Source organism: Oncorhynchus mykiss, chromosome 1, assembly GCF_013265735.2.
Source record: "Oncorhynchus mykiss isolate Arlee chromosome 1, USDA_OmykA_1.1, whole genome shotgun sequence".
In the NCBI taxonomy this organism is placed as follows: domain Eukaryota; kingdom Metazoa; phylum Chordata; class Actinopteri; order Salmoniformes; family Salmonidae; genus Oncorhynchus; species Oncorhynchus mykiss.
Genome location: NC_048565.1, coordinates 63,134,319 through 63,150,203, shown reverse-complemented (window position 1 = coordinate 63,150,203; position 15,885 = coordinate 63,134,319). Strand labels below are relative to the sequence as shown.

The following is a 15,885-nucleotide window of genomic DNA, read 5'->3' as shown; positions in this document are numbered from 1 at the left end:
CCCACCTCCCTCTTCTGTGTTAGTCATTCTACTCTTTCACACACATCTATTTAACCAGTGCCGCCTATCCAGTGTGTGTGTGTTTCGATCTCTAACCTGTCTCTCTCTGTCTAGGAAGGGAAGGACGATAAGGGCGAGTCGTCCTCTGGAGGGAAAGCCTCCATTAAGAATGTGCTGGACGGCCTGGGGGACCTCTGGGACCAGCAGCAGTACGAAACCGAATACAACCTGGACAGCTTTATGCACTCGCTCCACTAGCCTCACTTACCCAGCCAGGCTAAACCATCCAGGGCTCAGTGCTATCTGCCAGTCTGATTCTGGTTATCCCCATGGCTTCCCCAGTAGTCTCCCACCCCAAAGCCCACTTAATTAGACAGCCTTCCCACCTTTAGTCCTGTGTGCCCTCCTGTTCCCGGGGGAACAGAGGAGCAGGGTCATCTAGTCTCTCCTTGAGACTGCCTGTACAATGGAGCAGCAAGATGGGACTGGCCCAGAGACCACTCCAGCCCTGTGGCGGTCCTCCTTCTAAACTGAAGTCTTAAAGCACTCCCACACCCACTTTTAGAGGACTACCAGTGTTCTATTGACTGTATAGGCAAAAAACAAGATTTTTGACTGGAGGGGAGTCGTCTTATAGGAACACGTGCGCACACACCAGAGTGCTGGCTCTTTATAGCTGGTTACTGGATTGCACTGTGACTACTGGCTAGAAGGGGTGTTTTATACCACCCCCAGGTGACGCTAGTCTCCCCACACATGTCCTGTGTAAGCACATTCACTTGAACTTTCTCGCCCACATAGAACTCTGTATGGATCAGTTGGCTGGCCTGGCACAGGATTGGAAAAGCCGTGGCCGGGCGCTGCTCGTCTCCAACCTTGTGAAATGTCACTCTAAATGGAGCTGCGCTGAAGCAGCCTCACAGGGACTTACACCGCAGGGACCAACCTGAAACAAGGGGATGAGTTTTAAGAAAATGCAGACCTGTAAATATTTCTGTAATTGTTGCTCCTTGTTGAAACTGATAGTTATAATAAATTCTAGAGCTTTCAGCGGGCGTCCTGTTTTGTGCGTCCAGCACTGTCCCCATAGACTGCATTCCTATGTTGAACACGGCCAGTAGAGGGTGTCCTTGCATTTAGGAATGATGGCACTGAGATTAGCTCTGAGTGGAAAGTGGATCGAGACCATTTGAGGCGCAGCATGAGGTTGAAAAGCAAGAGAAAGTAAAGATGACTCTACCATGTCAGTGATACTGGAGCTTTAGTCTGAGGTGATGGGCAAACCAGTGTTATTGCTTACATGGAACTCCTGACTACCAAACTTTTCAGACACATTGCTGCCGCACATCTGGTACTTTGTGAATCCAGATTCCCTTTACTCTCAAAAAGGCACCATAGGTCATAATCTGCATCATTACCTTACTAGAGGCTGTAACGATCCGTGTCCGACGGATGACGGTAATGTGTGTCTGAAGCCCCGGCTTATACATGGTGCTCGTGTCTTTCTGTCCCGATATTGTTCACATTGTATTAAAATGTCACGTGGGCATTGTTCCCAGATTTCCTGGTCCCTCCCTGTATGTCAATTATTTGACTTTCTTTCAAAAAATTCCCTTTATTTATTTACATTGACGCCATCTGTCAATGATCCGATAACGATGGATAGTTCCTACGGCGGCAGAAGTTGCCCAAAACACTACGCAGAGAGAACAGCCGCAAGTGCGTCGGAGCATGTGTTACCGATAGGATCGAAAGGCATCGCTGCTGTCGGATCAGCTTTCCTCATTCAAATCGTACCTTTTTACTTTACAATTAACTGCCAATACTGTTGACGGATCAGCTCCTAGAGAAATCTATTATCACCTTTTGGCACTTACTCAGTGCACTAACACATGAAATGTATTTAAAGGACATATTTGACAGCTGACAATTAGCAAATTAGAACTCAATTGAAATGTATGTTGCCTATGTTGCGTACAGTACTCGTTAATGCAGTCGGTTTTCGTTTCAAGCATCTGCATCCTTTAACAATTGCAAAGACGTTCTGCAGTTATCAGCGGTCACCGATCCGTCTACACTCGTACGATATCCAGACAACGCATCCCCAACTACCTCCGGAGGTGGTCAGGAAGATCAGATCACAATGTCTTTTGTCTCCATACCTGTAGAAAAAGAATGTGGGCACAGGACACATGTCACCAGGTATAATCTGTTGCTGCATCAGCCCCTTACCAGCAAGGGAATAAGGCTGGATTTCCCAATTATTTTATCTGTTGAAGCAGGTTGGGTGTGGTACCGTTCCTCAGACACCTACTACATGTAATATGATGGTTTCTGCTGCACGGAGGGACAGTTCTAGATTATGGATCACTGAACATGCACAAACAGCATGGAAAAGGGAGTGCTTGGAAGAGTTGTCAAGAACAATGGTGCAAGTTGGTCAACCCTTTTGAAGACTTGTGATTTACCATGTCACATTAGTAGGTGCTTGTGGCAAAAGCACAACTATGGTTTAACTTGCATACACATTCTAAATGCTGCTAAACCCCTAAATGACCTAAATGTAATCCCTGTCCTTGATCATTACACAGGAGCTGGGGACAAAAGGCCACTAAAATATGCAGTTTTGTCAGACAACACAATGCCACAGATGTCTCAAGTTGAGGCAACATGCATTATGATTGCAGGAACGCCCACCAGAGCTGTTGCCTGGGAATGTAATGTTAATTTCTCTACCATAAGCCAACCAGCCTCACAAGTGCAGACCACGTGTAACCATGCCAGCCCAGGACCTCCACATCCGGCTTCTTCATCTGCAGAGTCATATGAGACCAGTCACCCAGACAGCTGATGAAACTTAAGGATTATTTGGCTGTAATAAAGCCCTTTTGTGGGGGGAAACTCATTCTGATTGGCTGGGCCTATGCCCACCCAAGGCTGCACCCCTGCCCAGTCATGTGAAACCCATAGATTAGGGCCTAATGCATTTACAGTGCCTTGCGAAAGTATTCGGCCCCCTTGAACTTTGCGACCTTTTGCCACATTTCAGGCTTCAAACATAAAAATATAAAACTGTATTTTTTTGTGAAGAATCAACAACAAGTGGGACACAATCATGAAGTGGAACAACATTTATTGGATATTTCAAACTTTTTTAACAAATCAAAAACTGAAAAATTGGGCGTGCAAAATTATTCAGCCCCTTTACTTTCAGTGCAGCAAACTCTCTCCAGAAGTTCAGTGAGGATCTCTGAATGATCCAATGTTGACCTAAATGACTAATGATGATAAATACAATCCACCTGTGTGTAATCAAGTCTCCGTATAAATGCACCTGCACTGTGATAGTCTCAGAGGTCCGTTAAAAGTGCAGAGAGCATCATGAAGAACAAGGAACACACCAGGCAGGTCCGAGATACTGTTGTGAAGAAGTTTAAAGCCGGATTTGGATACAAAAAGATTTCCCAAGCTTTAAACATCCCAAGGAGCACTGTGCAAGCGGTAATATTGAAATGGAAGGAGTATCAGACCACTGCAAATCTACCAAGACCTGGCCGTCCCTCTAAACTTTCAGCTCATACAAGGAGAAGACTGATCAGAGATGCAGCCAAGAGGCCCATGATCACTCTGGATGAACTGCAGAGATCTACAGCTGAGGTGGGAGACTCTGTCCATAGGACAACAATCAGTCGTATATTGCACAAATCTGGCCTTTATGGAAGAGTGGCAAGAAGAAAGCCATTTCTTTAAGATATCCATAAAAAGTGTCGTTTCAAGTTTGCCACAAGCCACCTGGGAGACACACCAAACATGTGGAAGAAGGTGCTCTGGTCAGATGAAACCAAAATTGAACTTTTTGGCAACAATTCAAAACGTTATGTTTGGCGTAAAAGCAACACAGCTGAACACACCATCCCCACTGTCAAACATGGTGCTGCCCATCATGGTTTGGGCCTGCTTTTCTTCAGCAGGGACAGGGAAGATGGTTAAAATTGATGGGAAGATGGATGGAGCCAAATACAGGACCATTCTGGAAGAAAACCTGATGGAGTCTGCAAAAGACCTGAGACTGGGACGGAGATTTGTCTTCCAACAAGACAATGATCCAAAACATAAAGCAAAATCTACAATGGAATGGTTCAAAAATAAACATATCCAGGCGTTAGAATGGCCAAGTCAAAGTCCAGACCTGAATCCATTCGAGAATCTGTGGAAAGAACTGAAAACTGCTGTTCACAAATGCTCTCCATCCAACCTCACTGAGCTCGAGCTGTTTTGCAAGGAGGAATGGGAAAACATTTCAGTCTCTCGATGTGCAAAACTGATAGAGACATACCCCAAGCGACTTACAGCTGTAATCGCAGCAAAAGGTGGCGCTACGAAGTATTAACTTAAGGGGGCTGAATAATTTTGCACGCCCAATTTTTCAGTTTTTGATTTGTTAAAAAAGTTTGAAATATCCAATAAATGTCGTTCCACTTCATGATTGTGTCCCACTTGTTGTTGATTCTTCACAAAAAAATACAGTTTTATATCTTTATGTTTGAAGCCTGAAATGTGGGAAAAGGTTGCAAAGTTCAAGGGGGCCGAATACTTTCGCAAGGCACTGTATTTAAGTTGACAGATTATTGTATGAACTGTAACTCAAAAGCTTAAAAATTGTTGCATGTTGCGTTTATTTTTGTTCAGTATAGTTCTCTTGATACGTTGCTTTTCTCACTTCACATCGTTCCATTCCAGTCACACACAGTCAAGCACAAATGCAAGGGATGAGAGGAAGGTGGAAAAGGAGGCCATGCAAAAGACGACAATGTTTCACAGCACCATACAACTACGTTTAATAAGATTTAGTTATTAGTACAGAAAAGGGAAAAGTAAGGTGGGAAGTACACACTTGAAGCAGTAGTAGTAAGCATTAGCAGCATAGAGCTCCCATGTTTTTAAACCAGTTATGCTCGTCAATTTGTAGTGTATATATCTCCAAGTCAACAATCTCAAAGCCTCGTCAAGATGGAACCCGTAATCAAACCACAAATACAAAGTGTAACTTTGAAAAATAAACGAACAGTGATTTTGTCTGAGAAAAACAACAACTATTGAGCAGGTTTTGAATCATTTTCTTTTTTTGAGATCACAACATAATGAAGAGGCCTAATGACGACCCAGAGAGAACGTCCATGAAGCGTAAGTACATACTATCCAAATCTAGTGTTACATGAAATATATAGGTATAATTAAAGAGGATTATATAACAAATGCCTCCACCAAAACACATGATTTTCTTCCTACCAAGTCTTAGCCTTTCAGTTGCACATACAATTGCTTATTATTGTCAGGGTATGAAAAAGGATAAATACTAGACAAATTCTTGGTGGTATGAGTGTAATACTGACCCTTGGGAGAGAGCAACCATTGGGTTAGTAGAAGAGATGAAGGATATCAGTAGAACACCACCTGTACAAACTGGTAGAAAAGGCAAGCTAGAAGTAACATTCTTGAACCAGCATTTGCGTTTTTTAAAAACGTATTGATGATCATACTGTAGTACAGGAAGTGATGTCACAACACTTCATATGGACTACTAGTCAACGTAAATGAAGGCAAAAATCAAGTCACTGTCATCTCCTAACACACCGCATAATATCAAAGAGGATGTTATAGGGTTTCTTGGGTCAAATTTATTTAAAATCTAAGGTCAGTTCATCCACTTCAGCAATCTAGCTGGTTTGGGGAGAGAAAAAAAAACATGCCAAAGATTTAGATGTATGACTCCTCTCATTAAGATGAATAGTTTCCAACAAGTCACACCCTCCACTCCACATTTACATTCATACTTAAATACAAAATCTCAATAGTCCACATCGCCAGTTTTCAGGCTCCGACAGGGGTTAACCCACCGTCTGAAACTAAAGGGGGGCTCACGTGACATGACTTACGTTTTAAAAAGGAGTTAATGTGATGTCTCACATCAGTGGAAGTGGTGCGACGCGGCCATACAACATCATTGAAAGTAACATCATTGACGATACAAGGTGGGGTTATAGTGGTAGCAGCAGAAGCAGTAGGAGGTAAGTATCATTGTCCAGCTTCCACAATATCAGAACATTCTGCTCCATTCTACCTTTTTATTTTATTGCCTATTAGTTTGTTTCACATTACCAATCACGTAATGTCAACCATCACTGTGTTCTTTTTTTGTATTTTTTCTTCTATTATCGTCACACTAAATGTAAGCAACATCAGCGAATTAACATAGGCTTTGCATTTCCAAAATCTAGACACTTAAGAAACAATATTACAAAGGTTTTTCAACTTCCAAAAATAAAATAGTCAAAGAAAACAAAAATATATATATTTTTAAAGAATTAGCATCATAAGATTAATTTATTTCATGTAAAAATGCTAAATAATATGAATGACATTGACCAGATATGAAAGTCTCCCCCAGAAATAACTTAATGGTTGAGAAATATGTAAAGAAAACAAATAAAAAAATGAAAATATTTAAATATGTTTAAAGTCTTTTCTTTTTTAGCAAAAAATCTCAAAAAATAATGAAAATGTTCTCAGTACAAAGGCTACATTACTACTGGAAGGTACTAGCATGTAGAGTAAGTAAATAAACAGTAGAAAATGATTTTAGTGAATCACAATGAAAATAAAGATTTTTGCCGCCTTTTTTTTTCTTCTTTTCTTTTTTACAAACAGTACAAACAGTATTGCACATTACAACAAAGAACAGGTTCTTAGCCTTCATTTTTTGACTAATTCAAGTCTTGCGTGAATAGAAGGCCACCACTCAATTGATGCACCTTGGGGACTTTCGATCAAGTTACAGTTTAAATCGAGTTACACTTGTATCTCTTAATTGTAAAAAAAAAAAAAAAAAGATTTTTCTTTCCACCTCCATCTGCTCAGTCTCTTTTTAAACCATGTCAGGCTAACAAATCAAGGTATGTTGCTTTTACAAAACAAAAGGGAGCACATACTTTTAGGAAACGTAAAAAAGTGTTCTTAAAAAGTAACATGAACAGAAGATCTCTTTCACAATTCTGGTCAGCATAGTAAATTATTGATTATAAATATACAAAAAAGGGAAGCATTTTCAGTTATCTTTCTAAGCACCAAATAGACTTATCCCGTATAATTTTTTTGGTGGACTAATGGTTTTCCTTGGAAGACTACCACTCATATGTTTGTCTTAGTGACTCTGCGCTTTCACGGGTATCAGACCAGCGGGAAACTCACTCCAACCGCCTCTGTAACAAGGTAGACTCTTCACTTCAGCTAACAACATCATTATATCAAAGTTATAATTCTCTAGCTCCTTCAGTTGTTTAAAAAAAAAAAAAAACACACAATTTAAAATGAAGCAAAATAATGAAAAAAAATCAAATCAACCACTTGTTAAATCATCTCTCGAATAAATGTATTTACTTGTTTTTATTTGAATAAACTTAGAAAATATCAATTTCTCCCCTAATATATTTCAAAATTGAGGTATTGCAAAAAAGATTGTGTCAGTCAGAAAGCACGCTTTTGTTTTTCTCTCAACCCAAAAAAATAGCTGACTTGAAAACTGTCCAGATAGAAAGAGTAGTGCATAACAAATGTCTATTATAGAGAAAGAACAAACATAGAAACCCTTCTGGGGAAAGAAATATCACAAAAACACCCAGAATTCACTTTCATAGGGATACGTATTATTACTCATGGTTAGTCTCTTTTTTTTGTTGTAGTTTTTTCCGATAAAAAATAAAATAAAAATGTCCACCATTTTAGCAGGTCTACTTCAAGCTTTGCAGGAAAATCTGGATAAATACGGTAAACCCAGATAGCACACAATGTTCTGGCAATATTACAACACCCCCCCCCCAACACACCCCGTAGCCATGTCGAGACAACATTACGTGGGGGCTGAGAAGCTCAGTTAACTAAACCACAAATCTCCAGTAGCTTCAATGTTCGGTCGGTCTTCTCGTCACGGGCTTTAATGCCTCGTCACCACAACAGTACAAATGTTAAACTTTGCACCTTGAAGCCCACAGACGTCGGGCTTAATGCTTCGCGCAGTATCATCTGTGGTCTCCGTATGTGTTGGTGGTTTAAGTTGAACATATGTTGCCTCTTTGGTTTTTTTGGGGACATGATCCTACGCTTTGTCAACGAGTCGAGCCCACTTAAGTCTGTGTCATATGTTCTGTGTGTTTGGGTCAGACTTTGAGTGCATAGGTGTGTGTTTGTGTGTAAGAGAACGAGAACCTGTGTAAAGTGAGTGTGTGTCAGACCTGGGTTCAAATACTATTTTGGTTATTTTAATTACTTTCAAAACATATTTTTGATTTGAAAATACAAGCAGTTGAATATTGGAATGTATGGAAATCCACTTGGAAAGTATTTGAAAATACTCAAATACACTGACTCAAATACACACCCATGCAGTTAATTGTATTTTATAGGAAATTATTTGAAAATACTTTCAAATACTTGATTCAGGCCACATTATTAGAAAATACTCAAATACACAGAAAATAAGTATAAAAAAAGAATACTAAAATACACATGTATTTGAACCCTGGTCTGGTGTGTGTGAATGTGTGTACGAGAGAACGGAAATACGTGTGCATAAACTAGCTCATGAAGTTCCACATGACTTTTGTCAGACATCAACAACAATTAAAGCATATCACAGTTCTATAGGCATACTCAGACCTTACTACATATGGTATAAAAAAACTCCACAATTATATTAACAAATCACTGCAAAAAAAAGTACTACACCTATCATAGACAGCTTAAATGATATATCCTACATCTCGTTTTTGTCATCTGGTCAGGTTAGCCACCTTGTGCAGAAGCAGTGTTCATACTGCGGCCCTGTGGCTATTAACATATATCGCACTGGAGGTGTAGGATTTTTGACCAGTCTGTCTTCCCTATTGTGTCCAGTTTCTTGCTAGTTGTACGTACATCTATAGCATGTTGTGCAAACATGGGCAGAATTGAATAGTAGGCATGATACTGAAATTATATTGCATGCAGCAACTTGATTGAAATACTGTATACATGCATTAAGGGGCAACCCCCCCCCCCCCCCCCCCCCACCCCTTTACCCCACATCATACTAGGCATCATTTAGTAATGGACAACCCCCTCTCATCGTTATAAAAAATAAAAAAAATACATATGAGTCATTTAGCTACTTACAGGAGCAATTAGGGTTTAAGTGCCTTGCTCTAGGGCACATCAACAGATTTATCACAGTCGGCTCTGGGATTCAAAACAGCGACCTTTCGGTTACTGGCCCAACCGCAAGTCTACCTACAATGATAGCCTGTCATCATCCTTATCACCAGGTGCCATCATAATTGCTAGAACACCCTAGCCTGAATAAATTACTACGGTATCTGTTAATACCATGAATTTAGCAGCAAAAGCTATTGCGGCATTACATTAACATAATGCTAGAAAATAAATGTTAAAACAAAGACCTACTAATGACAAGCAAAACAAAATCTGATTTCGCCTTGAGGTATTAATTTTACTATTTTCAAAGTCAAAATAGAGAGAAAATATAGCCATGTTATTTTTATCTGGGCTACTGTGGCCCAGACTACTGGATAACTGTTTAGTCTTGCTACATCTTCATCTTAAGTCAGTTTTTCTGTATTGCATTAATTATATTTTTGCCTTTGGTAATATTTTTTACAAGGGGCAATATCCTAAAAATTAATAAGTGCATGTTCCTTTCACATAGAATGTAATTATCTATATATATGTATAGATAGATATATATATATATATAAAACAAAAAAATATATACCTTTTAAATATACATGACACTGACCCACCCGGTCATGGAACAGGGGACTCAAACATAAATCAGGTTTCTCTAACATACCATCCCATGTGTGTTTAGTGAGTATTTGTGCCACAGTGCAAATTCTAAGCAGATAGACTTACGCAATACATTTTTTTCCCCCTATTATCATAAGGGTACACTGGACAATGAGTTTGTAGTCAAGCGTTGTAGTTTGAAAAAGAATGAACCATGTATTTGTAGTTCTCTTCACCGATGTCGTGGTGGTGGGGAGGGGGGGGAGGGGCGCGAGGGCTCATCTCGACCCCCTCAGCTCCAGCGGAAGGACACTTGTCGAGGGCGGTCGCCCCCCTCCTTCACCAGTGGCTTGTGGAACTCTCGGCCCGCCCGGGAGTGGATACTAGCCCAGCAGTACTCGCAGTAGTACTGCAGGCAGGTGACGTTGGCACAGAAGAAGGGGGCAAACTTCCCCCCGCAACGCGCCCCCTGGCACTCGTCACACATCTGGTCGTCCAGGACGTAGGGCTTCACCTCAACCTGAAGGTCAAAAGTCAGAGAAAGGAGAAACTTTGGTTCATTAACTTCTTGGACTGAGGAGTAGATTGAACTCAAACGTGAATATTGATTCAAACTTGAATCTCTATGGTCAGAATGTAATCAAAGGTAGTCTGTACGCTTTAGGCAAAAAGTTTGACCAATTGCAAGATATTGCCATTAGCTCCTGAGTCCGGAAATGTTGATGTATTATTTACCCCTATAATACCACGGTGACTTCCTAAAGGTTCAAAATATCAACTTCTCAAATATGTTTCTGTCTCAGGCGGTTCTTATTTTTCTCTTTATGGGTAAAGCACTGCAAAAACTGGTGTGGCGAATATTGTAGATTAAAAATGGCTGCCATGTGTTACACAACATTCTTAGACCACTGTCGGACTCTTTTTGCACCGAAGCAGGTGCGTGTGGACAGGCTATCTAATCTGTGTCTCCATGGAGATGACACAGTGTGTTAGCATGGCCTGGTTACATACAGGAGGTCCCTCCACAACAGCCTGACAGTCAAATCAAATTGTATTTGTCACATGTGCCGAATACAACCTTACATTGAAATGCTTACATTCAAGCCCTTAATCAACAACGCAGTTAAGAACAAATTAAATAAAAAATAAAAAGAAATATTCAAAAACAAGCATTAAAATAACAGTAGCGAGGCTATATACAGGGGGTACCGATACAGAGTCAATGTGCAGGTTATATACAGGGGGTACCGATACAGAGTCAATGTGCAGGTTATATACAGGGGGTACCGGTACAGAGTCAATGTGCAGGCTATATACAGGGGGTACCGATACAGAGTCAATGTGCAGGTTATATACAGGGGGTACCGGTACAGAGTCAATGTGGAGGCTATATACAGGGGGTACCGATACAGAGTCAATGTGCAGGTTATATACAGGGGGTACCGATACAGAGTCAATGTGCAGGTTATATACAGGGGGTACCGATACAGAGTCAATGTGCAGGTTATATACAGGGGGTACCGATACAGAGTCAATGTGCAGGTTATATACAGGGGGTACCGATACAGAGTCAATGTGCAGGTTATATACAGGGGGTACCGATACAGAGTCAATGTGCAGGTTATATACAGGGGGTACCGATACAGAGTCAATGTGCAGGTTATATACAGGGGGTACCGATACAGAGTCAATGTGCAGGCTATATACAGGGGGTACCGATACAGAGTCAATGTGCAGGTTATATACAGGGGGTACCGATACAGAGTCAATGTGCAGGCTATATACAGGGGGTACCGATACAGAGTCAATGTGCAGGCTATATACAGGGGGTACCGATACAGAGTCAATGTGCAGGTTATATACAGGGGGTACCGATACAGAGTCAATGTGCAGGTTATATACAGGGGGTACCGATACAGAGTCAATGTGCAGGCTATATACAGGGGGTACCGATACAGAGTCAATGTGCAGGTTATATACAGGGGGTACCGATACAGAGTCAATGTGCAGGCTATATACAGGGGGTATCGGTACAGAGTCAATGTGCAGGCTATATACAGGGGGTACCGGTACAGAGTCAATGTGCAGGCTATATACAGGGGGTACCGGTACAGAGTCAATGTGCAGGCTATATACACGGGGGTATCGGTACAGAGTCAATGTGCAGGCTATATACACGGGGGTATCGGTACAGAGTCAATGTGCAGGTTATATACAGGGGGTACCGGTACAGAGTCAATGTGGAGGCTATTTACAGGGGGTACTGGTACAGAGTCAATGTGCAGGGACACCGGTTAGTCGAGGTAATATGTACATGTAGGTAGAGTTATTAAAGTGACTATGCATAGATGGGGAGGGGGGGGGGGGGGCAATAAAAATAGTCTGGGTAGCCATTTGATTAGATGTTTGGGAGTCTTTTGGCTTGGGGGTAGAAGCTGTTTAGTAGTCTCCTGGACCTAGACTTGGCGATCCGGTACCGCTTGCCATGCGGTAGCAGAGAGAACAGCCTATGACTAGGGTGGCTGGGGTCTTTGACAATTTTTTGGGGCCTTCCTCTGACACAGTGATGTACTGGGCCATACGCACTACCCTCTGTAGTGCCTTGCGATCAGAGGCCAAGTAGTTGCCATACCAGGCAGTGATGCAACCTGTCAGGATGCTCTCAATGGTGCAGCAAAATAACCTATTGAGGATCTGAGGACCCATGCCAAATATTTTCAGTCTCCTGAGGGGCAATAGGTTTCGTCGTGCCCTCTTCACGACTGTCTTGGTGTGCTTGGACCATGTTCGTTTGTTGGTGATGTGGACACCAAGGAACTTGAAGCTCTCAACCTGCTCCATTACAGCTCCGTCGATGAGAATGGGGGTGTGCTCAGCCCTGCTTTTCCTGTAGTCCACAATCATCGCCTTTGTCTTGACCACGTTGAGGGAGAGGTTGTTATCCTGGCACCACACGGCCAGGTCGCTGACCTCCTCCCTATAGACTGTCTCGTCATTGTCGGTGATCAGGCCTATCACTGTTGTATCATCGGCAAACTTAATGATGGTGTTGGAGTCGTGCCTGGCCGTGCAGTCATGAGTGAACAGGGAGTACAGGAGGGGACTGAGCACGCACCCCTGAGGATGAGGATCAGTGCCCACAATCAGCATAGCGGATGTGTTGTTACCTACCCTTACCACCTGGGGGCAGCCCGTCAGGAAGTCCAGGATCCAGTTGCAGAGGGAGGTGTTTAGTCCCATGGTCCTTAGCTTAGTGATGAGCTTTGTGGGCACTATGTTGTTGAACGCTGAGCTGTAGTCAATGAACAGCATTCTCATATAGGTGTTCCTTTTGTCCAGGTGCGATAGGGTGGTGTGGAGTGCAATAGAGATTGTATCATCTCTAGATCGGTTGGGGCGGTATGCAAATTGGAGTGGGTCTAGGGGTTCTGGGATAATGGTGTTGATGTGAGCCATGACCAGCCTTTCAAAGCACTTCATGGCTACAGACGTGAGTGCTACGGGTCAGTAGTCATTTAGGCAGGTTACCTTTTATTGTTCTTGGGCACAGGACAGTGTAATGAAGGGTCCTGTTTAAACCCCCAGCCCTGGAGATACATATTGTAAAGCACTGTCTGTCTGACCTCAGCTCAACAAGAACTAAAGTCCGCAACAAGTGCTTTGGAAAGACATGACAAACTAATTAGCTGAAACATGACTACAGACATGGGCTTTGGAAAGACCACGACAAGCTGCCAAAGCTGGGTATTCATTAGGCACCAAAATGGACTGAAACAGGGAGAGACTACCTGAATGTGCCCAATAAGAAAGGCTCTTTTTGTTTTCCATTGCAATATGTTTTTCCAGAGTGTGCACTAATGAATATGACCCAGAAACAGAATGGCACCCAGGCTATTAAATGCAATTATCACCTTAGTGAGTACCACAATAGTCTGAGGTAATTGAACTATTCTGGCCTATCATTAAGACAATTCCACAAGAGGACATTTACTGCTAATGGAATGATTGTGTTGCTTGGGGTGGAACTGAAATGAAACGTGAAAACAAAAGTGGTGCGGTTGGACACCAATGAACGAGGCCTTAGGCCTCAACCACAAGCATGAACATTACTTTACCCTGGGAGAACTTGGGTGTGGCATAGTGGTGGTTGACCAAATGGGGCTATTGTGTATGGAGGGAGGGGAGGGAGCGAGAGGGGCCTTTCTGGGTAGAGCCTCCAATGATGTACCCCCCCAGCCAGTATCCCCTCATTCATTCCAAGCTTCCCTTGGCCTCAGGCAAATATGGGGATCTGGAAAATAGATTTCTCTCATACCATCTCTATGGCTGATAGTGAGGGTTTGCAGCGCAGAGATCTCATCTATAGCCCATCACGTGCCTTGTTAGTGGTCTAGTGATCTGGGCCCATATTAAAAAAAGTGTCTCAGAGTTAGGAGTACTGATCTAGGATCTAACTTTTAAGTAATAATCAATATAAGTATATGGAATGGGAGGATCTGATCCTAGATCAGCACTCCTACTCTTGGACTATGTGAATTCGTCCCAGGGTCAATCAGAATGAAGACACCGTCTGCTCAACCAGCCACTGGGGTTGGATATTAGATGATAGCAGCCCAGAGTGAGTGTGGACCGAGCAGCCCCCCCAATGAGCCTAGCCTCTCTGGGCTGGCAGACGATCAGTCTTGGTCTTGGCTCAAAATAACCCGTCAGCAGCAGAGCTGAAGTTAATATACATGTGTAGGGACGTCCTATAATTAAACCCTCCCACGTCTGGGACTTCTGTTAACCCTCCAGCAGCCAAAGGCCAGGGTGATTACACCGTTCCACAGACCTAACCGGGGCTCCCTGTATTGTAGGCTCGCTGAGCGGTTGGTTGGAAACCAGCGTATAATGACAGCTCTTATGTATAGAAAGACTGAATTTGAGTTAAAAACGGTTCAGATCCACAGCAGCACACCATAGGAAAGCCTACAGGGAGGTAAAACTAGGGTCATGTTTATTCGCCACCAACAAAAAAAAAACGACTGAAACAGGGAGGGACTACCTGTGCTGGTCCAATTAGAAACGCTCCTTTTTGTTTCTTGTTGCAAAATGTTTTCTGCTGCGTGCCCTAATGAACACAACCCAGTCATTATTCATCTGCTAAATATATATCCCTGTTATCCAGCATTTAGGGCAACTCCTCAATCACTATTGATAGAGACATTTTGAATACAGTGACTGGTCTTCACTAACCCGTTTGTCAATGTCATTGTGCTGCAGTTGAACGAATCGGGCGCTGATGGCAGCGATGTAGCTCTGCTGATTGGAGAAGGCCACGCGGCCCGCCCCCTTGGGGTACTTGAGCTCCGGGTCAGTGTCGATGCCGGCATAGCACACGCCGCCATACAGCCTGTCCATGATCATAGCTAGTTCCACTAGAGGGAGAGAGATAAGAGATGGAGAGAAAGATAGAGAGAAAGATGGCGACAGAATGTTATGACCGCACGCTTATAGTTTGTCTAATGAAAATTGAGGAAAAAAAGTGAAATTAATTTCTGTTGAGACAAATCGATGCGACATTCAACTTGAACAACATTCTTCGCCGACAGTCAGTAACATTCTTGGGACTGTTGTTATAATTCGCATAGGTCACATAGCAGACAGACAGTCAGTCAGTGATGTTTGTCCCAAGCATACCACCTAATGGGCCTTGCATGAATACTTTACATGACCACCAGTTGGCTCACCGCCTGGAAACAAAGTGGATTGCTTTCTCACGGGCACAACTTTATTATTTTTAGTCTACGCTAGTCAGCCAATACACAGACAACCCACCAACTTATCCACTGATCAACAGGCACTTTGACCAATCCCCTTACCTGCACGTAAAGGCCGGGGCACGCCCCCCACAAAGATGGTCTTTCGGGGGTCCAGCGGCTGGGAGCCGTCCATCACAAAGTCACTGTCACTTAGGTTCCAGGGGCGGATCTGGACCTGGAGAAGAGAGATACGTAATTCACGAAGGACTGTGTCGGACGAGGAATTCGCACTCATACCCTTTTCACA

General features: G+C 42.7%; 2 protein-coding genes across 5 annotated transcripts in view; one reads left to right on the top strand and one right to left on the bottom strand.

Moving 5' to 3' along the window:
* LOC110526655 (TATA-binding protein-associated factor 172) overlaps positions 1-1,560 on the top strand; it is a 75,041-nt gene extending 73,481 nt beyond the window's left edge. For both annotated transcript variants that reach the window (XM_036982471.1, XM_021607797.2), the window contains exon 39: positions 115-1,560. In XM_036982471.1, coding sequence (XP_036838366.1) covers positions 115-258 — 144 coding nt within the window. In that variant the 3' untranslated portion in view covers positions 259-1,560. The remainder of the gene's footprint in view (positions 1-114) is intronic.
* Positions 1,561-4,659: 3,099 nt separating this feature from the next.
* Positions 4,660-15,885, bottom strand: part of LOC110526678 (cytoplasmic polyadenylation element-binding protein 3) — a 70,168-nt gene continuing 58,942 nt past the window's right edge. For all 3 annotated transcript variants that reach the window (XM_021607830.2, XM_021607839.2, XM_021607846.2), the window contains 3 exons: positions 15,699-15,813; positions 15,073-15,254; positions 4,660-10,357 (listed from right to left, as the gene is read on the bottom strand). In XM_021607830.2, the coding sequence (XP_021463505.2) occupies positions 10,130-10,357; positions 15,073-15,254; positions 15,699-15,813 (525 nt within the window). In that variant the 3' untranslated portion in view covers positions 4,660-10,129. The remainder of the gene's footprint in view (positions 10,358-15,072; positions 15,255-15,698; positions 15,814-15,885) is intronic.